Source organism: Hemibagrus wyckioides, linkage group LG05, assembly GCF_019097595.1.
Source record: "Hemibagrus wyckioides isolate EC202008001 linkage group LG05, SWU_Hwy_1.0, whole genome shotgun sequence".
NCBI lineage: Eukaryota > Metazoa > Chordata > Actinopteri > Siluriformes > Bagridae > Hemibagrus > Hemibagrus wyckioides.
The window spans coordinates 17,409,146-17,434,885 of record NC_080714.1 but is presented as its reverse complement, the minus strand read 5'-3'; the positions used below and the strand labels follow the sequence as shown (position 1 = coordinate 17,434,885).

General features: G+C 38.7%; 1 protein-coding gene across 7 annotated transcripts; it reads right to left on the bottom strand.

The window, feature by feature from the left end:
* Positions 1-246: 246 nt before the first annotated feature.
* On the bottom strand, positions 247-25,254 carry slc16a4 (solute carrier family 16 member 4). 7 transcript variants are annotated; one of them, XM_058389242.1, is made up of 10 exons: positions 24,995-25,254; positions 18,804-18,936; positions 10,508-10,637; positions 10,210-10,342; positions 9,774-9,917; positions 9,430-9,591; positions 8,678-9,259; positions 5,134-5,345; positions 3,382-3,475; positions 247-1,481 (listed from the first exon to the last, which is right to left on the bottom strand). In XM_058389242.1, exons 2-10 carry the CDS (start codon positions 18,824-18,826, stop codon positions 1,276-1,278), a joined length of 1,686 nt encoding a protein of 561 aa, XP_058245225.1. In that variant the 5' UTR covers positions 18,827-18,936; positions 24,995-25,254; the 3' UTR covers positions 247-1,275. The 7 variants fall into 7 exon arrangements, with proteins under 7 accessions (XP_058245225.1, XP_058245228.1, XP_058245224.1 ...); XM_058389245.1 differs by lacking the exon at positions 24,995-25,254 and adding an exon at positions 20,055-20,077; XM_058389241.1 differs by lacking the exon at positions 24,995-25,254 and adding an exon at positions 19,381-19,652.
* Between the last annotated feature and the right edge of the window lie 486 nt (positions 25,255-25,740).

The window sequence follows — 25,740 nt, the reverse complement described above, 5'->3', positions numbered from 1 at the left end:
ATTTGTGCTATAAATGCTACTTACCACCTCACCGTTTTGTCACTTTTTGATTTTGGTGAGAAAAAAAACCAAGTGAAACACTATGAGGCTCTCCAGCATACTCACAACAGTATATAATTAGCACTGTAAAGTAATTAATGCTACCGTTCACCAGTAGTTCAGTGTCTGTACCACTAGAGGACTCTGTGACAAAAGAAACTATATCTAAGAAGCAACCGTAAACATTTGCTAAGAAAAGGGTTTGAGTTTAAAGATAAATGAACAAAAAAAAAAAAAGAAAGTCTACACAAGCCTGAGAGTAAAATGCAAAAAACAAAAAATTTCAAATCTCTTGCATCTTTGGCTCATATCTCAATAGTTAATACAGTTATGCAGTACACAAAAGGCAACTAATGGTGATAAAAACAACACTACAGCAATGTTGATACAAATTACAGTTTTCAGAAAACAAAATGTCTAAAACAAGGCTGTAGCTGTAAGCACAATGCCCTAAATCTTTTAGACTGAGCCCTTGAAGTATTTTCACTCCTGTCAGGATTAAAGCGGTTTAAAGCCATTTTGTTTTGGAAATACTTTTCATCTTAGTCAATGGTTGCTGGCACAACTGTAAATTTGAGACCACCGGCTGGGGAAAAAGCCATTTCCAAGGTCCAGAGACACAGTGACCCAAATACACCGTCGAATATATTTGAAAACAATAATAAATCTATTTATGTAGTGTTTAAGTCTCATACATGAGTATTAAGACTGCTGACTGGAACTTCTAGCAGAGCATCAAAATAAACCTGTATAAACCTGTATTACGGGGAAAAACCTTGACCTCAAACCAGCAGACACATTGCATAGATAATAATCTACATTTTAAGGGTAATATTTGAATATTATGTTGATCGCTGTTTGATAACAAAAATGTTATTTATAGCATGCTAAGAAAAGCACACACTATCAGTCTCATACATGTATTATCATATATATTTGGGAGACATTAAATGAAAAGTTGCCGGTTCTCTTAAATTGAAAGTTTGGTAAAAAGATAAAAGTTTATAATCTAATACATGAAGTCATTTTGCTTCACTGGAATTTAGAGACGACATCATCTGAATCATCATCCATGATGGTGTCTTCAAACATTGTGACTAAGTTGGTCGTTCACTGTGCCTCTTACAAAAACCTCCTTCTCTCAAAAGGCTGGTGCCACTGCACTGTAATGCAAAGCTGAGGACAAGTCCGCTGTAGGAGGATGAAGTCACTTTTTTTTTTTGCCATGCGGTATAGTTATACTACCCCGTTTTTCTGAGATGCTGAACAGAAGCAGCCGCTGCTCCACCCCAGCTCTTTGTTGTGCAGCTCCTGCTGCTTTTTTCTGGCCTGCCAGTGCTGAGCGAGTGGCTCCAGGAAGAGAGAGACTGACGAGAGCAGGTAACACACACCAGCTAAGTAGAAGGAGCAGTCGTAGGTTCGGGTATAGTCGTATAGGAAACCTGGCAGACATGAGTAAGGAGTCAAACATTTGCTGTTCTTGATACATGGAGTACATCTTTGAGCAATACTATATTTAGCAAGGTTCAATTTACTACTCACTTACATTTTTCTTACACCATAAAAAAGATGTCATTACAAGGAATAACTTGCTATATTTAATCATATTATATATCATTAAACCAAATTAAAAAAATGTTGGATTCTAAGAATTTCATTCTGTTATGGTGTCTGTAATTCTATATGATGCACTAGCCAAGCTGAGGCAGCACTTCCTTGCTGAGGCTCAGGTGTACATGGTTTGGTTTAGTGTGACTGTAGGACTAAGGTCAAGGAGTACACTGCCTGTGGGAGAAAGCTGCTACCATTACTGAGTGAGAGGCCCGGCATGGAAGGCTGCATACCGCCCTAAACCACAGCCAATCTCATTGAGGTTTGAGATTTGGAAGAAAAAAAAAAAAGAAAGAAAGAAGGCCACCTGTCTGTATTTCATTAAAGCACTACAGTGTTCTCTGTGAATTGAATAATGGTGTTAGCTATACAGTCTTCCTGTATGTAACACATTTAACTCATCAGACATGATCAGTAAAAAAAATGAAGGTACTTAATTCACATTTGTATCACCAATTGTGTTATTTGAAATTTTGTATTGCAATTATTGTAATATAAGGGAATAGAAAATAATGGCTTTAGTTTGGTTTTTAGTATTCAGTTGTACTGGTTTAATCAACCTAAACCAAATGACAAACACTTGACATTTCATTTTATTCTGCTTCTTTGTAGAAGGCAGTAGCATGAACATCTACTGACGGCTTGCTAATTTTTAAGTAGGAGCAAATGTATAAAGTATATAAATATTTTTTTTTACATTAAACAGGCTCAGGAAGTGTGACCTTTTAGAATTCTTTTACAGGATGGCAGCCAGTAATGATGGTTTCAAAAAATCTAATTCAGATATGCCTATGCTCCTAGGGATGGTACATAATCTTATGACCAGCTGGTACACTGACTATTCACAGCACCTTTCTCTTACATACCATACACAGCCTTCTCCCATTGAGACCCTACACTTCCCCCACCCAGAAAGAGTAAACATACCCGCTATTGCAATAGGGCCTGCACCAGCCCCTCCTAAGCAGGGGCCTGTCTAAGGGTGAGTGTGTACAATTTCTAAGAATTTTATCTGTGACCGTAATGGCATGCACAGGCATGTTTTAAGCAGACATTATGGCAATACAAACAAACCATTTTCTCAACTTACTGCTGCTTCGCTACAAGATTTCGTTTCAGCTACACTGAATTATATAGAACATCAGTTCTCAAAGTGAACTTCTCAATCAGTTCTTGAGAAGTGAGTTCTCAAATCTGTGATTTTTAAATTTTTAATTCAAACCCCAATCACTTGAAAAAAACACAAAAAGAATTATAAATAATGTCAAATAACATGGACTTGTGTTTGGTGTCCATTGACAATTAAGGATTAAAAAGCTCTATATGCCACCAATAAATAGTCAAAATATGTATTACTGTACACATGAGTCTAATATATGAATAGTTGGATTTAAAATGATTCTGTACTGAGAATCAGTAACTTTTGCAATTATATGGATCACTGACTGAACAATGTTTGAGGACTACTTGTACTGAATATGAAGGTCTGTGGAAATAAAACATGCAACTGAGCAATTAACATGGTGCTAAATAAAGAGAAGTGACATGATCTGCCTAGCAGTGGCAAAAGGAGATATGTTTGTTCCCCCTTTAAGAGCAATGACACACTTACAAAAGTGGTACCTCCTAAGACTAATAAACTATGCAAAACATTTTAGCCTTGACTGTTTTGGATAACAGAATATGTGGCATTATTCAATAATTTACTTACGATGCTGGGAAAAAACCCACCTGCCAGTGGAGGACCTGTTAGACAGCCAAGCCCCACAAAGAACATGGAAAACCCCATAGAGTTGTTCACTTTTTCAGACCCTACCAAGTCAACCTGGAAAAGATGAACAATTGTGAGTGTGTATAAATGAATAGTTAAACAAATGTAACACAGCAATTTTACCTGGGCAAGATCACATTTTACACACGTGACAAATTTAAGGAGGGCAATATAAAGTGTCTTAGGAAGATGTGCCCCCTGTTAGAACAGCTTTAATGTGCTAGGTACAGAATCTCCTGGAACTGTATTAAATGGCTGAACACTGATCATCCAAAATTATGCTTCCTTCTAAGTAGACAAGTAGAGCCAAACCATGACAGAGTAAAACCTCCACAGCATAACAGAGTCAACATATTTTCTCTTAAATATGTCCCCTGTCTCTAGGTCTGAAGTTCTGCCTCTTTGGTGGGTTTGTTTGGAATGTGCCCAGCAAGATGTCTTGAAACAAACTTCAAAAAACGGAATTTATCACAGCAATGCCAAACATAAAACCTTTATATATACAGTATGTTTTATCATTAACTAAAATCTGTCATTGGTGTAGATCCTCCACACTTTTATAAAGACTTTCCATTGTTCATTTCTTTGTGTTTACTATTCTTAATAGTTAGGGGTAAAGAAAACACATCTTTTGACATCAAAGTAAAGGACAACAGTTTTCTTCTCTCATAGATGAACCCTTAGTGCAGTGAATTGAACACTATAATTTTTCCTGATCTTTCTTTTACTGGCATGTCTGGGACTTTTTTTGTCATATGCATTTATTAAACCATTATAAAAATAGGAATTTTATTTATTTAAAATAGCTTTTTTACTAATTCATAGAAACTTGTCCACTTGTAAATGTAAATAGGTTGCAGTTGGTCCAAAATGCTGCTGTCAGAGATAACTTCACCCAAAACTCTATCAGACTTAACACGGTCTGCCTGTTAATTTGCCTGATTACAACCTGGTCACTGACTTACAAAGCCACACAAGCCACAACATTATCTGTCTGACAGGCCTGCTGATTACTGTTCACCTTACCCACACACACACACACACACCATACACTCTTAGCTCTGGCTTGCTCACTGTTATAAGACCAAGAAAAAACTCAGCATTTTTAAAAATTCCATTTGATGGAATTAACTTAGGAACTCTTAAGAGGCTCAAACGCATAACTTTTAGGCCTGCTAGGCCAAACTTTTAGTTTTTGGAAAGCTCTAAAACAGCAGCAGCAGGTTTACAATATGTTCTTTTATATATGTTTTTTTTCTTTGTTTTGTTCTTTGACTTTTTTTTTAATGACTAAACCCTACTCAGTCCAAGATAACTAATGTATCTAGCCAATGTACTTCATTTAAAATCAAATAATTTATAAAGAATGTCCCTATAGTCTAAGTGATTGACCATGCACGTGTGTTTTCATGGCCAACAAAGTAAGGATCAGTATATGTAGAATACCCAAAGTCTGATATTAATGAATCAATAAATAAACAATAGTACAACTGTGCTGTAGAATACTGAACCTACAGAAGTAGTCTCCTGCATAGAAACCTGATATGCTCTGGGTTTGTCTGAATACATTCAGTAATGGGGCAGACTGACTAAAAAAATGCATCATTTAGTAGAATGAAGCTCAGTGATCCATTCTTCCTCACTGGAAAAAATACTGATACTACATCCTGATGACAAAGCATATTGTCTCTGAGTGTCAGTTAAGTACTCACCAGGACCGGCAGGAGCAGAGCCATGTAACCTCCACAGAAGATGGCAAAGAACACGGCATAGATCATGAGCTGGACATATGAGGTGGCAAGGGGAGAGAGCAGGTTGACAATCCCGCAAAGGATCAGATAGGCCTTGTGGTAGTGGTACTTATGGACCAGGTTCCTGTCTGTCACCCAGCCAGAGGCCAGCTGAGCCACAGTTTCAGTTATACCTGTATGAAACAAGAACCCATTCATCACACACTCCCACACTGCATCTGTACAAAGCTTCGGTAAAAATCACCGGCGTGAAGCAGTTCAAGAACAGCCTCTCTGATGTCCCACACATGAACCATTCTGAGTCAGTAATGTTGCTAAAAGCATCAATCAATAGGACTCAGTGAACAGTTACTTCACTGTTGTGGTGAATGGCTCCAATACAATCCACTGGCCTAATTTTGGAGGTCACAGTCAAAAATCACACCCTGTAAAATTATTTTGTTCATCAGCTGAGATTAAAATGCATAAATAGGGATATTTAGGACCTATTTGTTGCAGTGTCAGAATTTTTTATTACTATCTCAGAGTGTCACACTGCTAGAATGCTTGTCTAAAATCTACCAATAGGAGGACAGCACAGGATTACGTGAAACTCATGGGAGCTCAAATACAGAAAAACACAGAAAAAAGATCCCTATTATCTTACTGAAGAATGTTTCTGTTTTCTGGTACATTTTCTGCATGAGCTCAGATCACAGTGATTGATGACATAAGTAGAACAAAGTCAATCTAATTACAGGATCTTCACTGCATAATCTAACATGGAGAACTGGTCTGTCATAAAATTCAGCGTTCAGATTTTAACTGGGATCATCTTGTACAGTGTGAAAAAGTAGCAGCAAAAGACTGCTGAAATTGCATGGTGTAACATGCTTTAAAACAAATATGCACAGAGACACAATAATCCTTAAAATCAGTTTAGTTGTTTAGATGTATGCTGCCCTTTGTGTGACACAAAAAACATTATGTGTAAACATAATAAACTGCAATTAAATGCAATTAAATATCAATTAACCAAAAAAAGTAACTTATTTGGTTATTTAGATGATTACGTTTTTTTTTTAAATAATAATTTACTATGTGCGTATTTTGATGTTACCATACATTTATTTTCCTGTCATTATTCATGCCCTAACACATTTTTCCATATTAATTTCATCAGATATTGGGAAGAGAGTAGCCTTAAAATCTCCTTAAAATCTCATATAAGCAAAAACAAATAAGCGAAATGAATTGTGTTGGTTTTTGGTGTTGAGTTTTGAGGGTCTGTGCTGCAGCAGGGTAATGGACTGAGTCAGGAAAAGGCTTTGTACCGCAGAGATCAATAATTTAAAGCAGAAAAATATTTATGGATCAGTGCTATTGAGCACAGCCATCACTGAACACTAGATGCAAATGTAGCTGTGCACTGTATTATGGATCCTATCTTTTTGTGAGAATAACAATGCATTAAAAATGCATTATTTTAGAAATGAAGGCATTATTTTATTTTAGAAATGAATGCAATGGTTTTAACCAGAGCCACAACAGCATACTGTGAACCAAGTAATTATAACGAGGCCAAGAGAATGTGGGAAACATATACTGAATACAGTATTGAATAGACAGTCAATAAGGTCCACCATAAAATATAGGCCACTCTTAATGCAGTGCCAGTATCACAGTGTCACACACTGTGATGTGCTTTGCTGTGGTCAAACATGAAGCAAAACAGCTGGACAATGTTTGTCTGTCCTCACCACACCACCAGAGGCTTTATCCTGGTGTGCCCCTACTTGAACACAGAGACATTTCAGGATTTGCTTGTGTGTTTAAGACACAGCAGGTCCAGTGAAACTAACAGCTGTCTTTATCATGTATCACACAATTACACTTCAATAGCAAGGAAATAAAATGGAGCTTTTAAATCTCTTTACCATTCTGCTATCCCACAATTAAAAGTCTAGCATACAAGAGGCCCAATTCAGCAGTCAGTTCAACAGCACAGGTGTTTGTGCTTTTATCGTGTTACCCAAACAACCACTGAAAATGAGGGAATGCAGTGTCCCCCCTACATAAAAAAGAGACAATGAACTCATGCTGGGGGACGACGGACCAAATGCATGTCCAATTTCCCAGTCCACTCATTAAGAGCACAAGCGTTTTTGGCCGCTCTCTTCTCCTGCTATTATGCCCCAGTGCTCCCTAGTACAATGTCAGCCACTTTAGAGGTGTTTGTGGAATTGGGAAGCCCTGCCGTTGCTTAGCGACCTCCCCAGCTCGGTGACACAGAGTGTTCCACGATGAGGAGACACTTTTAGTGGCCTGAGTCGCCCTCAATCACTCAGGCTGTCCTACTTGGAAAAAAGCTCTGAATCAAGGACAGCTTTTCTATGAAAATGTCATCATATGAGACTGACAAATACTACTTACTTTTTTTTTGATGACTGATTAGATGCTTTGGTTACTTGGACAATCAAGTCAATATTTGATTCTCTTTCACGGGTTTTCTTTTAAACCAATAAACCAATGCAAATCAATACAAAGTTATTCTAACTGATCACTTTATTCTATGATGAAACTTTTCTATTCTGATGGGAGTCCCGTGCACAGAACACAACAGCTGACTAAATGAATATCTAATTTCAAATGGTTATAGGAGAATTTGAGCAATGTATTAAACAGTATTCTCCATTGCCATAATCAAAACGCCAACTAAGAGAAAATATGTTGAAAGATTTGTGCTCTTTCAACATGATTTTTAGAGATTTGTAAAGCCTGTCACTCAGAATCAATGTCATGGAACATTTAAGTCTACTTTATGTTTACATTTATCTAAATATATAGCATTTAATATATAGCATCTTTTTCTCTGATGTAGTTGGGATACTTCTGAACCCACTGACTCTGGCAACTGGGATAAAGTTCATCTTTTATGTAAGATTCATTACATAACCCTGCAGATTCGCAGTAGCCTACAAATAATTAATGTGCAGACACTGACAGGTTTTTTGCATCTACTTTTAAACCATTCATTCAAATATGGCTCAGTGCAAAGCATAGCAACAAGCATGACAAACTTAACACAAAATAAAACTCAAAGATCAAACTCAGCCCCTCTGATGACTTTCCTCTGTAGCTGTCAGTTTGTCTATGGTTTGTCATATGCACAGGTTGCCATAGATGTCATGGAAAACTAGCTTTTTTTTCCTTCTCTCTCATAAGAGTAGAAAACATCAGGTCTTATATTTTGACTTTTCTCTGCGATTTCCTGTACAAAAGTAATTACGGTAAAAACTGTGCAATGTGAGACTGACAAAGCATACCCTATTTGTCCACTTGACTCATTACTTTCACTAGAAAATCTGACACCTTACACTGAGCCAGCCTTAAAATATGAAAATCTAGTAGGTCTCCCTATAGACTGACTGTAAAATTCATCCCTACAGCAGCAAATAATATACAGGTAACATGATTCTAAAATTACAGAAATGCTGAGAACCAGCATTGATTTCCTGAAACTCACCTGCCACAGATATGATAAAAGATGCATCCATGGGGTCAATGCCCAAAGTCCTGGCTCGCGCTGACAGGTGGAAGTAGGGGATAAAGTAGGCTAACTGACTGAAAACCAGTGACCAGGTATATATGCAAAAAAAAGGATTTTTTAAGAGTGAGAAATCCAAAACTTTGGCTTTTTTGGTTGGAGTCTTCTCCTGTACTAAGGAATTCACTGTCAGTTTGCCATTTGTCTCTGGACAAACATTTACTGGACAATTGTCCAGTTCATTGCCACCATTCTGGACCAGGTTTGTTAGCTCTAAAGCTGGGTGCATACACTGCCCAAGAGATGTGTTCTCAGTGATAAGTGTATCCTTGTGTATGGAAGGGGCTTCTGTTTTGGCAATGCCATTAGACATGGCTAGAGTCACATTTTGACTGTTCTCAAGAGTTTCCTTCTCCGTTTGTGTCAGAGAGGCAGGCAGATCTTTGCAGAGGGTGGGGGAAGATGGCCGAGGAAAGACAGCAGGCTGCGTTTGGATGGGCCTCAGTAGCATTGCAGAAGCCACCAGGTTCAACATCAGACCACCCAAAATCAATAGAGCTCCTACACAAACAAACAGATCAGTTGAATAATCAGCATTAATGAATAGTTAGAAAACTTTTGTTTTGATTTAAAAAATTTTATAATTCTACTACTTCAAAGCATCTCAGAACATTTTTTGTATCTTCTGTAAATGAAAATACTTTAAATATGATACTCTGAGTCATATTTACCCTGCCATGCATACTGATCCAGAAGCAGCTGTGTGAAGGGTGCCAGCGCAAAGGTCAAGCCCATGCCAGAGCGGCCAATGGAGTATGCCGTGGCTAATCTCTTACGGAAATAAGTTGCAGTCACAACAGATGAGGCTTGGTACAGCAGTGCAAAGCCAAGACCTGAAGAAAAAGTATTTAATTATTGTAAAGAAACGAAAAACATCAAAGTGATTTGTCTAATCTATAGGCAATAAATTATTATCTACTATTAACAGCATCTAGTCGTGGAATGTGTACATATGTCTATGTACTCATTTACCAAACTTGTCATGAACTTAATATTCCAAAGTTCAAAGACTCACCCACCACCATCCCCATGCTGATGTATAGGTAGACGATACTATTAGCAAAAATGCTGATGAGAAATCCTGCAGTCACCAGTAGGGCTCCAATGACGGAAGTGACTCTGTTCCCCAGCTTAGCACACGCTACAGAGGCCAGCGGACCTGGTGGTACAGGGACAACACTATTTGGAGGGATGCAAAGACCAGAGTAAAGTGAAAGAAAATGCAAGCTACAGATCCAGGTTGCTAGCATCGTATTCACAGTTGGTAAGCCATTTCAGGGGTGCGACTTTACAGTTCCAACATCTACACAAGGAACTGTACCTTGTCATTCTTGCAAGGCTACGCAACCCTCATATTCGTCTGAGTTCCTGGATGCAGTGAGTGCTACAGAAATAGGTGGAACAGTTTGGCCGCGTGTAAGGGATGGTTGTTATAGGGACAGCAGGTCTACCTCCTGAGAGTCTGATGCTGGACATGATGGAGCCGATCCAGCTGATGCTCTCGGACGAGCCACCGAACTCGTCCTGCAGCACCACGAAGAAGATCCCAAAAGTCTTCAAGGTCCCCATCACCAGCACGTTCACCTGGTAGACAGAAAACAGCACAAATCAAAATGGAAGAATTACTGTGGCAAAAGTTAATTAGAAATCACATTCCTAGAGATCAGCGATTATCAAATTGTAGATGAACTGAGTGTTGCTGCAAAAGAAAAAGCAGTCTTAAGGTAGGTACTGTTGTTAAAGACACACCAGAAAGCAGTGTAGAACCACCATCCAGCCCCATCCTCCATCAGGTGGCTCCACGTAACGCATCTTCTCTTCTTTCTTGGGAACTTCAAGCTTCTTTTCATACTGCGTGAGTTTGGCTGCTTTGCCCTCACTGAAAACACATTGATGCTTATTCAAAATCAACATCCACGAACAGTCAATCATTGGACATACTACTTTACATTTCATGTCCATTATGCACTTTTTTCAGCAGTTCAGTTCAGTGTTGTTGAACATAGCCACCTTGGCTACATACGGCTTTAAATTCTGCCAATAATAGCCCCAGTAAATGTGAAATACAAATTGGAAACCTTCCCTCAAGAAGTTAAGGGTAAATTTAAATCACCTTCATTAATCAGTTAGTATTACAAAATCAGTCACCACAGTTAAATGTCAGTCATTGACCAGTTCTTAGTAGATTCCTGAAAATGCAACAGTGAATTTGTTATTTAGAATAAATGCAAAAAAACAAACAAACAGTCGATATAGCTGACCAAAGCAGGTTAATGTCCCAGATCTTCACTGTTTAACATAACTGCTATGAGGCTGCTAGGTTTGGTGCAGTCCTTATAAATGTTTAATCTTTGTCCTTCTCAGATTGCACTAGGTCATAGTAAATCTTAAACAGCTTAATATTTGGTAACTAAACGAAAAGAAAAGATTGATTCTGTGTACCTTCATTAATACATGTATACCTTATTAATTTATTTTCCCTTTAGCTGTTTATCCAGTTCAAGGGCTCTGTGTTTTAAAGTATATATGTTTAAGTATATGTTAGAAATTATTGCAGGCCATACAAACAAAAATATGTTAGGGACAGACCAAAGCTAGTTGTGTGCAGGCAACACTAAAGAAACAAGGAATACAAAATATACTGTACAGTTACGGGCCTCTGAAATGCCATTTTAGACACAGAAATACAGAAATACTTTTTACCTTGAAGCAGGCCACATTTAGCAGGTACAAGGCTATTGTTTAGAGTGTTATGGTAATTATAAATGTAAAGAATTCACCAAATCATTTCTTGGACCATTTCTATTGCTCAGATGCACAGCTCAATGTGTTTTTTTTTTTAACTAACATTTCCTAGAAGCTTCTGAGTCAATACTGCTGGTATGCTAATATACATACCACTGAGCAGAAATGGCCATGCTGAGGGGCCTAGCCCAAATCTGTCAAAGACTACTTAGCAGATTAGAGCAGGATAAACTGTAACTGTGTTACAGGTAAAAGTATTCCTATACATGAGCTACCCAGTAACTGCCACATAGCATGTGTGTGAGTGTGTGCATGTGGGTGTTGTCACTGTGTTTAGTTCAGTTCTATGACTTGAGAAGTGATTCTTTCTTGGTGACTTGGGTCACTCTTATATTACCAAAAAGTTTGGGAAGTTTGAGGTTTCTAAAATGTTCTCAAAAAGTGAGTAAGAAAAACAGGTATACGTACTTAAAGTGTACAATCTTTACCAAAAAAAAAAACTACAGACAGAGGGACATGAATGCATTATGAAGAATCTAATGACAATACACCTACTAAAGTTACTAAAGTATTCATTATCATTCATTCACTCAGTCACCTTCTGACAAGGACAGATTATTCAGTATGTCTTTATGGTGGGTATGACCAGCATGTTTCTGTTAGTTTATCTGACAGCTCTCACTGGAACACCTAACAATCTGTTTGCTGTGATACAAAGGAGAAAGACCTTGAAGGTTTAGATCATGACAATGCCAGAGCCATACATGATTGGGAGTCATTTAGGAAGCAGTGGCATACTCTCTCTCTCTCTCTCTCTCTCTGTCTCTCTCTCTGTCTCTCTCACTCTCTCATGAGGCAATTATGAGCATCTGAGAGCTCATACATATGGACAATGCTTTCCTCTGAGTGTGTTGCACTGTCCAGTGACCCAGCATGAGGAGCAGTTTGAAAAGATGCTGCTGGTTGGCTTCACATGTCCTTCCAACAAAGGTTAGCATGTGATAACCTTCAACCTCCCTGACTGGTAGCTGTTATATGACCGGGAGACCTAAGTGACAGGTGGGAATTGGTTAAGACAAATGTAGGGAGAAAAACAGGAAAAAATAAGATAAACATCTTAAAATCGATTCTAAAAAACAAGCGCATGTCAAGATTCATAGAACTGCATGTTGCAATAACTGTGCAACTAGTGATGGAGATCTTTAAATGTTACCATAATCCAGCCTAGGTGATACCTGCATAAGTTTCTCACTGTCACCGGAGAATGGAATGGACTTGGATATGTTTCTAAGATTATAGAATGTTGTTGTACAGACATTACTTATGTGATTGCTAAAGCTGAGTTATTAGACTTCACAGACAAGGACTTAAGAAGTATCTATGCTGTGAATTAAGATATTTATTGGACTGGATACTAGTCCAATACTGATTTTGTCTTTTTAAGTATTAAAATGGTGGTTGAATTTCTACATAGGGCTTTAGAATACTGGTATTAATAGGGATTGTAGGATTGGGGGCTCTTCCAATCATCATTGCCATTTCCTGTATGAATTATAGGCAGATGTGTGATGTCTTAAAGCAGACTGGCAGGCATCATTCCAAAATCAGTGAGGTTAGGATAAAGCCCATTTATTTTAAACAACTCTCTGTTCTCAGAAGATGCTGAAATTGCCATTAAAATTTTATTTACAAAATCTCATCATTGCAGCTGAAGAGGGCCACCACCGCAGTATCATCATCAATGTAGTATCACAGTCATGAGTCAGCAATGTAAACAGCAGTGGACTGAGTACATATCCCTGGGGACCACTGGTGTTCAATGTGGTAGTGCTGGAGGTGATGCTGCTGATCTTTACAGTCCTCCAGTCAATAAGTCCAGGATTAAGTTGAAGAGGGAAGTGTTCAACCCAACAGGCTCAGCTTTCCTTATCTGTGTGGAACGCTGAGCCGAGGTCTACAAACAGCCTCCTCACATACAGAAACTGTCTTTTTTATCCATGTAGCTCAGAGACAAGTGGATGGCTGTAGATATGGTCTTCTCTGCTGATCAGATAGGGTGGTAAGCATTCGGTAATGGGTCCAGTACTGTTGGAAGACTGCTCTTTATGTGTTTCATGACTTGCTGCTCAAAGCACTTCATGATGATAGGTGGGAGTGTGGCCAGTAGTCATTGAGGCAGGTCACAGACATCTTTGGGGGATGATGATGCCCAGAGATGAAGATGGTTATCTTGAAGCACACAGGAACAACTGCTTGGCTCAGTGCAACTTTGAAGATACACTATATTGCCAAAAATATTCGCTCACCTGCCTTGACTCGCATATGAACTTAAGTGACATCCCATTCCTAATCCATAGGGTTCAATATGATGTCTGGGAAGGCTGTCCACAAGGTTTAGGAGTGTGTTTATGGGAATTTTTGACCATTCTTCCAGAAGCGCATTTGTGAGGTCACACACTGATGTTGGACGAGAAGGCCTGGCTCTCAGTCTCCGCTCTAATTCATCCCAAAAGTGTTCTATCGGGTTGAGGTCAGGACTCTGTGCAGGCCAGTCAAGTTCATCCACACCAGACTCTGTCATCCATGTCTTTATGGACCTTGCTTTGTGCACTGGTGCACAGTCATGTTGGAAGAGGAAGGGGCCAGCTCCAAACTGTTCCCACAAAGTTGGGAGCATGGAATTGTCCAAAATGTCTTGGTATGCTGAAGCATTCAGAGTTCCTTTCACTGGAACTAAGGGGCCAAGCCCAGCTCCTGAAAAACAACCCCACACCATAATCCCCCCTCCACCAAACTTTACACTTGGCACAATGCAGTCAGACAAGTACCGTTCTCCTGGCAACCGCCAAACCCAGACTCGTCCATCAGATTGCCAGATGGAGAAACGCGATTCGTCACTCCAGAGAACACGTCTCCACTGCTCTAGAGTCCAGTGGCGGCGTGCTTTACACAACGCTTTGCATTGCACTTGGTGATGTATGGCTTGGATGCAGCTGCTCGGCCATGGAAACCCATTCCATGAAGCTCTCTGCGCACTGTTCTTGAGCTAATCTGAAGGCCACATGAAGTTTGGAGGTCTGTAGCGATTGACTCTGCAGAAAATTGGCGACCTCTTCGCACTATGCGCCTCAGCATCCGCTGACCCCACTCCGTTAGTTTACGTGGCCTACCACTTTGTGGCTGAGTTGCTGTCGTTCCCAAACACTTCCACGTTCTTATAATACAGCTGACAGTTGACTGTGGAATATTTAGGAGCGAGGAAATTTCACGACTGGATTTGTTACACAGGTGGCATCCTATCACAGTTCCACGCTGGAATTCACTGAGCTCCTGAGAGCGACCCATTCTTTCACAAATGTTTGTAAAAACAGTCTGCATGCCTAGGTGCTTGATTTTATACACCTGTGGCCATGGAAGTGCTTGGAACACCTGATTCTGATTATTTGGATGGGTGAGCGAATACTTTTGGCAATATAGTGTATCTCTAAGGACGTTGGCCAGCCTATCAGCACAACCCCTGGGCACCCAGCCCAATATATTGTCAGGTCTAGCTGCTCTACAGCCAGTCACTAATGGCGTGTATTCCTTAGGTGTGGTTATATGTAGCAGACTGTTTGAACATCTCTTTTTTTTTGCTCAATTCAGTTATGATGTCCTGTCATCAGATCAGGTTATGCAGGTTTCATGAGTGTTTGTGTGCTGGGATATACATATAAGTGATGAGAGTTGAGTTGAGTCCAAGTTGAGGTGGTGTTGCAGCTTTGTACGCACTAACAATTCAAACAAGATCTAGTGTGTTTATTCCAACGCCTATGAAATCCATGTGGTGGTGGTCAGGTTCATGTAGTCCCCAGAGGCAATGCAAAATGTGTTAGGGTGTGCAATCTGTACATTTCTAATAATGAAATTAAATTTGAAATATTACAGATGTTGATGGTGTTTTTTTAAATAGTGGAGGCACACATGCCTATTATTGAATAGTATATCTACAGTGCTTACAGAAAGTCATCATACCCGATGAAAATCTTTAATTTTGGCACATTACACCCTGGCAAATAAAATAAATTTAGTCTAACTTTTTAATTAAAAATTAATTAGTGAAATACCTGGTTTTGTGAAGTGAGAAGCCCCTTAGAGTATTCCATTATAAACGTAATATGGTGCAACCAATCAATTTCCACTGGTTTTTAATTACTTCAGAATAAAAAACAGTGGCTTCTTGATGATTACACTGTTAGTAGTGCATGGTAATGCAAAGAATTGTTGGGGAAGTGCTTTCGAAGATCCCTTTGAGTACTGTTCAGAGCATCATTTAGAAGTGGAACGCGTATGGTACCACCAACACATTGTCTACATCAATCCCGTCCATCCAAACTGGATGACTGAGCCAGGAGGATATTGATCAGAGAAGCTACCAAGAGGCCATAGGCGTTTGGTCAGGACTGAAGAGAAAATAGATGCTGCCAAGTACATCCAAATTCTTGAGGAAAACCTACGTCCCTCTGCTAGACAGCTGAAGATGGGCAAGTAATTCACCTTCCAACACGGCAATGATCCTAATTCTAGAAAAAAGCTAGAAAATGATTTTTTAATGGTTTGAGGCTGTACACCAAATAAAGTAACTATTTCAAAGGGGTATGATGATTTTCTATATGCACTGTATGTGTGTTCTCCTGGTCTGGCTCCTGTATAATTCTTTACCATGGATATGTTTCTAAGGTTATAGAATGCTGTAGTACAGACATTACTTATATGGTTGCTAAAGCTGAGTTTTTAAACTTCACGGACAAGGACTTAAGAAGTATTAATGCTGTGAATTAAGATATTTATTGGACTGGATACTAGTCCAATACTGATTTTGTCTTTTTTAAGTATTAAAATGGTGGTCGAATTTCTACATCTTGGTATTTAGTGGGGATTGAAGGGGGAGTTGGGGGCTCTTCCATTGCCATTTCCTGTATGTATTATAGGCAGATGTGTGATATCATAAAGCAGACTGGCAGCCATCATTCCAAAACCAGTGAGGTTAGGATTAAGCCCATCTATTTTAAACAACTCTCTGTTCTCAGAAGATGCTGAAGCTGCCAGTAAAATTTAGATTGCAATGTTGAGGTGAGCCAGGTTTTTAATGACAACTAGCTACTAAAGCATCCAATCCCTGACCGACTGTTGTTATCAACCTCAAAATCAATACTTGGGTTGGGGAAAGTCTAACAGGCCGTTAAAATGCTGTTTCAATATTTGGAGACACAAATAATAATTAAACGTTTGCACAATGAAAGCTGGTAGTTTCATATATATCTAATAGTGAATATTCTAAAAAGTAATGTTTTGTGGTGAAACTGACCAGTGATCAGACTTTTGTCACTGCGGTCAGGTGCTGTTGAATGGAGGCACAACATTGCAAAAGGCCACTGTTTCTTAATTGAACAGGCCATGTATTGGTGCACTCATCTGCGTTCTGGGAGCTCATTTGAAGATGAATCCAAAAAGGATAACTTGTTCCTATTCTAAACACTATGTTGCAGAGGGGGTACGAAAAGCTCCTTGTACACATTTTAATTTTTCATTTTTAGGATTAAATAGCTGTATCCTGTATCTAATGGAGAACATTATATTTAGGGAAACCAGTGTCCAAAATGTAGATCTAGCCCAATAGCTGGTAAATAATGGAATATGTTTGTTTTTATACTTTCAACAGACATCTCACCATTGCACCATTGTGAGAGCTGCTCTGCCTGCATCTCATCATTGTTGCTGAAGAGGGCCACCACTGCAGTATCATCATCAATGTAGTATCACAGTCATGAGTCAGGATGTAAACAGCAGTGCAGTAGCTCAGAGACAGGTTGATGGCTGCAGATATCTTGTTCTCTGCTGATCAGATAGGGTAGTAGGCATCCTGGAATGGGTCCAGTACTGTTGGAAGACTGCTCTTTATGTGTTTCATGACTAGCTTCTCAAAGCACATGATAGGCTCCAGCAGACCCCCGTGACCCTAATTAGGAATAAGCGGGTATAGACAATGGATGGATGGATATTACAGATGTTGATGGTGTTTTTTTCAAATGGCGACGCATGCATGCCTATTATTATTGATATATGTGTGTCTGTTTGTATTTTATCTGCTGGTCTGGCCTCCTGTATGATTCTTAAAAAAGAGCATCAAAAGACCCTGAGTAAAGCTTCATGCCAGATCTGGACCCAAAATTATGTATTCAAAGACTGTTGAAAAATATCAGGCATTTTAACAAAACTTCAGGGGATCAGATTTCCCACACAGTCTTAAAGCAATCACCACTGTAGATTTGTACCTAGGTATTGCTGCTATAAACAGATTGTGCTCTATGGATTAATAAAAAGATTACTCACATCTTTGAAATAATTGCTCGTCTTCAACCGAGGTGTAAACAATATACGCACTCTTTGCGAAACGATACCAGGCCGGTTCTGCTGCTATTAAAAACACTTTATACACAGTAACCATTGGCTCAACAGACCAAAACAGTTTAAACAGTACAGAAATTCTTAAAAAGAAAAAATTCTGAGAAAGCCTTTCAACTACTAAGTAAGTAATTTTACACAGAGATACCATGCAGTGCAAGGTAGTTAATCTGAAACTGATTTTTTTTTTTTTTTTTTTTTTTAAAAAGGTTACTGTTTCAAATGCACTCATTAATGGAAAAAAAAAAAACATCTAGTATAGATTATAGTATAAGATTCTTAAAATTAAAATTAACAGTAAATGATAAATAAATAAATACTTTACAGGTTTGACTCCGGTAAACAGAACTAGATGAATTAAGATACCTGTAGGTAAGCCTAATGTTGATATTAGTAACAATGTTGATATTAGTTACAACCAAACAGCTACCACATTTGAATGTGTAAATGTATAAACTGCAACTTAAAAATGTTTTTGCAATTGAATGCAGTTTCAATTAAATTTAATTACCTAGCTTAATATAACTTGCCTAAAGTTAACTACCGAGGTCTTTATATGATCCCACAGGCTTTTCACACAAGAAAAACTGGGACCTTAATTTACCCATTTGTGTAAGATTGAGCAAGATGAATATTGAAACAGGTCCTATTAACAAACTATAAAACTATCTCTCCGAGTGCACTCTTAGATCAACAACGTGAACACATCATGCACAATCAATAATCGTACACTCATTTACCACTCTTTTTTGCACTTGCTGAGAAACTGAATGTCATGTGTCTGTCCTTTCTTTCAGTCAGAGCAAAAAATGACTTTATTTGATATGTGATATGAGTCCAATAATATTTGCTTTACCTGCTGTGTTCTTTGGGCAGCATATTAGATGATCTGATGTGAGTGAAATGAAGAAACTTTGCAGAGCCTATATTCTTAGTGTCATCCTCAAGACAGACAACAGGAAAGCCTTATTCTTGTACTCCTGTTAGACCTAAAACAACAGAAAAGAAAATGGTCAACTCTAACATTAAAAAGGAAGAGTCAATTAAAAAAGAAAGAAAGAAAGAAAGAAAGAAAGAAAGAAAGAAAGAAAGAACATAAAGTGCCTCACTTTGCTCACGCAATCTATATGTTTTAGGTGAACTTTCACACTTTGTGCATTTCAAAAGAAATTCAGAGAAAAATCTTTACAGGGGTCATTTCTGTAGACACAAAGTGATTGTAACAGGTATCTATGAGCAAAAATACTGATTTAATGATTTTTAGGTCTGTGTTCTAGCTGGGTGTTTTGGTGATTTTCACCTGTTTTCATCCCTCCTTTGTAGGCATACCATTTAAGACCAGGCAAGAAAGTACTGTCTTAAAAAAGTTAATGTTTAAAACTAATTTTTCCTTCACTGGTGCCAAGGTGGAGCAGAACAAAATCTTGGCTTACCTACTTCTAGACCATCCACTTGCAGTACGAATATCTTTTCTAGAATTACCAAAATACCATGTCAATTCTAATTACCTTTTTTTTTCAATTAAATCTAAATTCTAAAACTGTTATACCCTGAACTCTCTTTTACCCGCTTTGTTATTGTATCAGTATATAGCAGAGGTGTTGCAAAATATTATAGCTGATATAGCTATACAGTGAGCCAAGCTAAAACAACCCTGAACTAGCATGCAGATAATTTAGCAGTGCTGCAGTGAAATGCGGACTTTATGTACATGCTGCGGTAAATCAAGGCTTTTCCAGAGGGAGGGAGCAAAGGGGTAAGGGAGGAAGGAGGTGGAGCAGGAGGCTGTGCTATAGCATTAGGAGTGAAGCCTTGTCTTATCACCTCGATGCACTGATGGCCTGTGTGTGGTGCTGAAGTGTAGCCTAGGAGAAGTGCGCAAAGACTCAGACCTGTATTCAGTTTTACAGGAGCGTTTACACGGAGCCCATGATTAAAATGTATTTGTTTTCTGTCACATCTGAAAAAAAACCCCAAAACAGTCCACTCTACGTTGTCATTGCAAAATAACGATTATAATTTTTCTGACTTTAGAGAATTGTATTAAGAACCTCACTCATTAAAGAGCTGAATTTGTCAGTATTATTATGCGGAATTGAACACTTACATGATATTGACTCCAAAATCCATGAACAAGTGGGTTCAGAAAGAAAACAAAAAGAATATCAGAGCTTGGGAAGGTTGTCCAGATGGGAAGAAGAGAAAATGTGGACAGTATCAGCAGTATGCCAAAACAATGACTTCCTCCCCCTCAGGCCACTGTGCAGTTTCTTCAAACAAGCAGTAGTTCACCAGAAACCAGTGCCAGGTTCATTTCTTTCATTTGTGAGATCCATTTACACAATAAGAAAGGGTGTTGGCTATCAGATAAGAATCTATTATGTTCACATGTCACTTTGCACATATGAAGTGATGCATTGGCAGATATGCTATGAATGTAAACTGGCCACATACTAGAGACCTACCTCTGAGAGGTGATAGCTAAATGAAAAAACTACTAAACTTGTGGTTCCAGGGCACAATGTACCAAATATTAAAAGTTTGTATGATATTCAAACTATGTGATATACTAATCAAAAAGCAAAGATTGAAGGGAACCAAACACAACAGATAATTATAAAACAATAATCAAATACCAATCACAATTAAAATCTCAGTGTGACTTGAGAATTGGATGGGTCCAGTCCTAATATTCTAATGAATATGTCTGACTGATATCCTTCCGTATAGGACTTCTAGTCTGCTAGGCTAATCTATAACAGTTGTATTTCACTTCAGAAAAGTTTGCTGTCTAGTGTTTAATGTATATGTATAAATGCATCACTTTAATATTTTACCTTTTTACATTCCGATAAATCTTGTTTAATTAAAACACATTTTGCTTGCATTGTATACCTAAACCCACCTTTTGGCAGAAATTTAAACTTGCAAATGTTTGCAAACATCCAATTTACACTAGTGTTCCAAACTTATTATATACATATCTTTATTCAAATGAGTTGCAAAATACAGTCTAGACACTGACAAGGTTAGAAATAACAATTTAGTGCTTCAGTTGGATTGGATTAATGGGCACATTTTTCATAACATCTGATCAAGGTGCTAACACAACAGCTCAAAAGGATCCAGTGATTGTGCTGGGCAATCCATTACAGACAGAATTCCAGCTGACTGCTTCTTCCCCTAGGCCTTGCATCATTTGGATCAATGCTCTGGGTCATTTTTCTGTTGTGGGATAAAACTGGCTCCAATCAAGGCTTTCCAAAAGGTATACCATGGCCTGTACTGATAACCTTTCTTGTTCAATATTCCTTTTACCCCGTAAAAATGTTTTACCAGCACTAGATCACTCCCAGACAATCACTATTCCTTCAGCAGGCACCTGAGGTACTCCTTCTTCTTTGTGATCCTCAAACTTAAATTCATGTTTATCTCACTTTTTCCAGTAATTTCAACGTCTGTATTATTTTCCCATTATGATGTTTTCCACTGCCTAGAAGGCCAGTGTCCCAGAGTCACCACGTCACTGCTGAAGGTGAGGCTTGTTATTGCTTAGGTACAATTTAATAAAGCTGCTAGCTCACCCACACCCAGTTCTTTTTATATTCTGTTTAGAGTTCTGCAAAGGGAATAGTACACACCTTTGTAAAACATCTTCTTGATAGGCCATAATGAACCTAATAATGTGGATGATCCAGATATTCAAGCAGCCTAAAGCCAGATTTATTGCTCCCTTAAACAGCACAACAGTTTTCAGCTGTGTTAACAACTTGACCAGTTTTTCTAATGCCGAATTATTCTTTTAACATGATAACTTTAACCAGAGGAATGACTCCCCATATGCAGTGAGAGTAAGTATCTCATGCAGCTGAGCCACATGCATTCAGCTATTTGTTTTCTTTCTGCTTTTCCTGCCAGGATTTGCAGTGCAGGTGACTACTATCATCAGAAGCAACCAATGCTGTTAAGGAGAATAATACTTTTGGTTGGTAAACTGCATCTTAAATTTTCATGCCTGAATTAAACACATACACTTGAATCTGGATCCAGTCATAGAAAATGTTCTCCAGTGCTGTTCCTGACTGATGGGATACTGGATTGGGGGATGTGGTCGCTTCATAGTTAAGGTAACACCACCTCAGTTAAGGTGTTGGACTACTGATGAAAAGGTTCTGAGTTTCAATTCAATTCAATTTTATTTGTATAGCACTTTTAACAAAGAGCATTGTCTCAAAGCAGCTTTACATAAGAAACAACAAAAGAAACAAACATACAACCAGACAAACAGTCCTAGATGTTACAAGTGAGCATGCCTGAGGCTACTGTGGCAAGGAAAAACTCCCTTAGATGGTATGAGGAAGAAACCTTGAGAGGAACCAGACTCAAAAGGGAACGCATCCTCATTTGGGTGACACCGGAAAGTGTAATATGAACAATGTCCTTTCTGCATTTATGTATAATCAATTGTGTGATGCCGATACAGCATGTGTAGAATGTTGTGTAAATTAATAAGGAGGTTGTTGTCGTCCACATAGGGCTGGCAGCGTTGCTTTGAAAACCCCAGTCCTCACAAAGCAGAACTGGTCAATCTCTGGATGCCACTGGAGCTGACACAATCTCTGTATGCCTCAGTATGGGTAGAAGAAGAGAAACCCAGGTCCTTTGAATCCCAGGTCCACCAAGCAGCTGCTGCTGGGCCCCTGAGCAAGGCCCTTAACCCTCAACTGTTCAGGTGTATAAAATGAGACAAAATGTAAATTGCTCTGGATAAGGGTGCCTGCTAAATGCCAGAAATGTAAATGTATTCCTGTACCAGTTCTTAACAGCTATGATGACCTTGATAGCTGTGATAACTCCTGCTTCTAATGGGCAACAATTATTCGAAAATATTCCTTTTGCAACACATTCCTTGCCTCAGCATTTTGACAAAATGAAGAATTTTTTGTTGTTGTTGGGTTTGATTTTGTTGCTCACTACCATTCCAAGCAGGCATTAGCAAATACATCAAATGGTGCTCACTAAGTCCTCACTAAGATGACTAATCATTAGTGGTACAGCACATGTGAGGAAGAGCTATTAGTCGATTGTTGTGTTATATATAAAATCATGCTACACTAAAAAGATGCAGAACTTTGGAAGAAGTGGTTAACAGGTATAGGAAATGTGAAAATGGCCTGATCATTTCAGTGCCACATAGACAATTATAATGGCAATTATAAAATGGTTGTTTTGAAAGTGTCTCCAAGTTGCTATGGATCATCTAAATGTTTTAGTAATAACTCATACTACGTTGATGTTATACATGTGGAGCTCCTGAGTGCATTAAGGTCTGCTTTTTTACCAATAAGTGTTTAAATTATATAATGGACTGAATGAATGTTGTGCAGATTTGGTTGTCCTGTAGATTTTTGAGGATGAAGTTGTGTGGGTCTGAAATTGTTTCTACGCTCTGTCTGGCTGTAGATAACTGTGAAGTGATCATTACGATGACCTACTCCCTCCAAAGGCTCCGGTGTGTTTAAAAATGCATGCACTATGGGCTTTTACCTTAGGCAGCGATAAAACCATGCACCCTAGAGCAAAGTGTCCACAGGTTCTTCCCTTTAAAGTCATTGATTTTCATCACGCTAGTTTGGAATGACCCTGCAAAAAGCCAGTCCCTGTTTGAAACTCCCTGGGTTCATCACTTCTTCACTGAATCCAGTTAGCTAGCAGATGGAAGATCAATTAATTTGGTAGATTCTGAGGAGCAAACTTCATGTGATTGGCTTTCTCATGCTATTTTTTTATTGTCTCTGAATTGTTGTTGTCTCTGTGTACTGGAAGCTGTGACACTAAAATGAATTCCTTATATCTGCTGACTTAGAGAAAAGTGGGAGACCAGACAGTAAGGAAAGAAGTAAAAAAAAAAAAAGGCTTCAGTGGTTGATGAGCACTGAACCATGAGTCTGATATATTTAAAACAGACTTAGCATCAATGGATGTTGAGATTTGGATGAGTTTTTGTGTGTGTTTGTTAGCTGACTATATAAAAAGAAAAGTTTAATCCATGGCAGAAGAAGTAAAGTTGCCCACATGGGAAAAACCATGGATTAAACCAGACCCCGCCATAGAAACCAGCCCAAACTATAACACTGCTAAATTATCTCGACCAGTACAAATACGTCTTGTCTCGGCCAAATGTGACTGGAAATATTGAATATTGATGGAAATTCGTTTAATCCTAACATTGCGCAGAGAATTATAGTTTTAAAGAGAAAAAAATTGGCGATTTTTAAATATGGCGGCCTCTAGCGGTCAAAGACGACTCCGCGTCTTTTAATTTATACCTGACCCAATTGAATTACTAAATTTGTTTGTTCGCTTGCTGGTTTGTTCCAAATATCTATTCTTGTAGATGCATTGCTCGTTACAGTTACAAGAGTGTCTAAATACAGAGTTTGTTCTTACCTTGTATAGCTTCTGTGTTCAAATGTACAATAATCCGCTCTGGCAGTACTTTAACCAGTATAATTTAACCCCTCACCCCATTAGTCGGTCACGTGACCAGCCACAGCGCGTGAAAGCGTTATAAAGCTATCTTTAACTCATATTGGGTTAGCTGCTTTTTATTCAGGGGATATCAGCAGATATTTGCATGAGAAGTATTTTCTATAATTTTTTTATTAATTAAAAGCAGGAAAACAAGTTTTTATTTACTTGGGTCTGTTTTGAACAAACCCTCGAGCCACTTTGTGTGTGTGTGTACACTGATGTTTAATAAATCATGCCTATATATGTGTAGGAGAAAGAGTGAATGATGGGATATCTTAGATCCCAAAACTGTAAAGTGGAGCAAAATCTGAGTTTTGTTTCAGCATCATATTACTGTGGTATAACGGGGTTAGTACTCCTTTACACCCTCAGGCGCCTGGCTTTGAGAATTTGAATAAATTCCTTTGCACTTTAATAATCCGCTTTGCTACACTTTAAACCCAGTTTGCTGCATTTGGAACGCACCAGTTAATAAACAACGCACAAATTGGAGTAAAACCAGCAGCTTGTTACCTTGCTGTGTGAAACGGCATGAAGGCTTGGTGCAGTCAGTGGTGAAGGATGGAGCTGCGGTGACGTCTGTTCTCCTGAGCATCTACAGCCGCGCTCTCTGCACCGTCCGCACACCTCTTCCACACAGGTATTGATAAACAGTGATATGCCTTTAAGATATCATGTCTGACCATGGCTGGTTTTTATGCGTTCTCGTTTTTTTTCTTGGAGTTTGTCCCAGTTCTACAAGTTCCATAAGCTGAGCACTGCACTGACCCAACGCTCCCTGCGCTGGCTCGCGTTGTGGCACTGGAGCACTTGACCACGTGGTGAGAACCACGTGACTGGAATCGCCACCATAAGGTTCGACCCGAAACCTCGTGCGACAAGGCCGGCTGTGGCTTATGCAACACAAGTGTCACCCTTTTAGGAAGCAGACCTCCAAAGGTTAAGGAAGAGGCACAGGATATGGCAGAGGTTCAGTTTTAGGGCAACCTTTCCCCTGGAACAAACTTGATCTTAACTGACATCAAGTACTAAGCTTAGACTTAGTACTTGATGCACATGTGAACATAAGTCTTGGCCTCTTGAACAAAATAAAAAAATAAAACACACACACACACACATTATATATATATATATATATATATATATATAGAGAGAGAGAGAGAGAGAGAGAGAGAGAAAGATAGGTAGATAGATATAGATATATATATGAAAAAAAATCAGATGGAAAAACAATGCTTAAAATAACTTAAAAATCTTCT

Coding starts and splice junctions, on each gene's coding strand:
- slc16a4 (XM_058389242.1), bottom strand. CDS start 18,826: ATGCTGCCCAAAGAACACAGCAG. Junction 9,918..10,209: donor CAGCATCAGACTCTCAGGAG/GTAGACCTGCTG, acceptor CTGTACCACCAG/GTCCGCTGGCCTCTGTAGCG. Junction 1,482..3,381: donor AACAGGTCCTCCACTGGCAG/GTGGGTTTTTTC, acceptor CATGTCTGCCAG/GTTTCCTATACGACTATACC.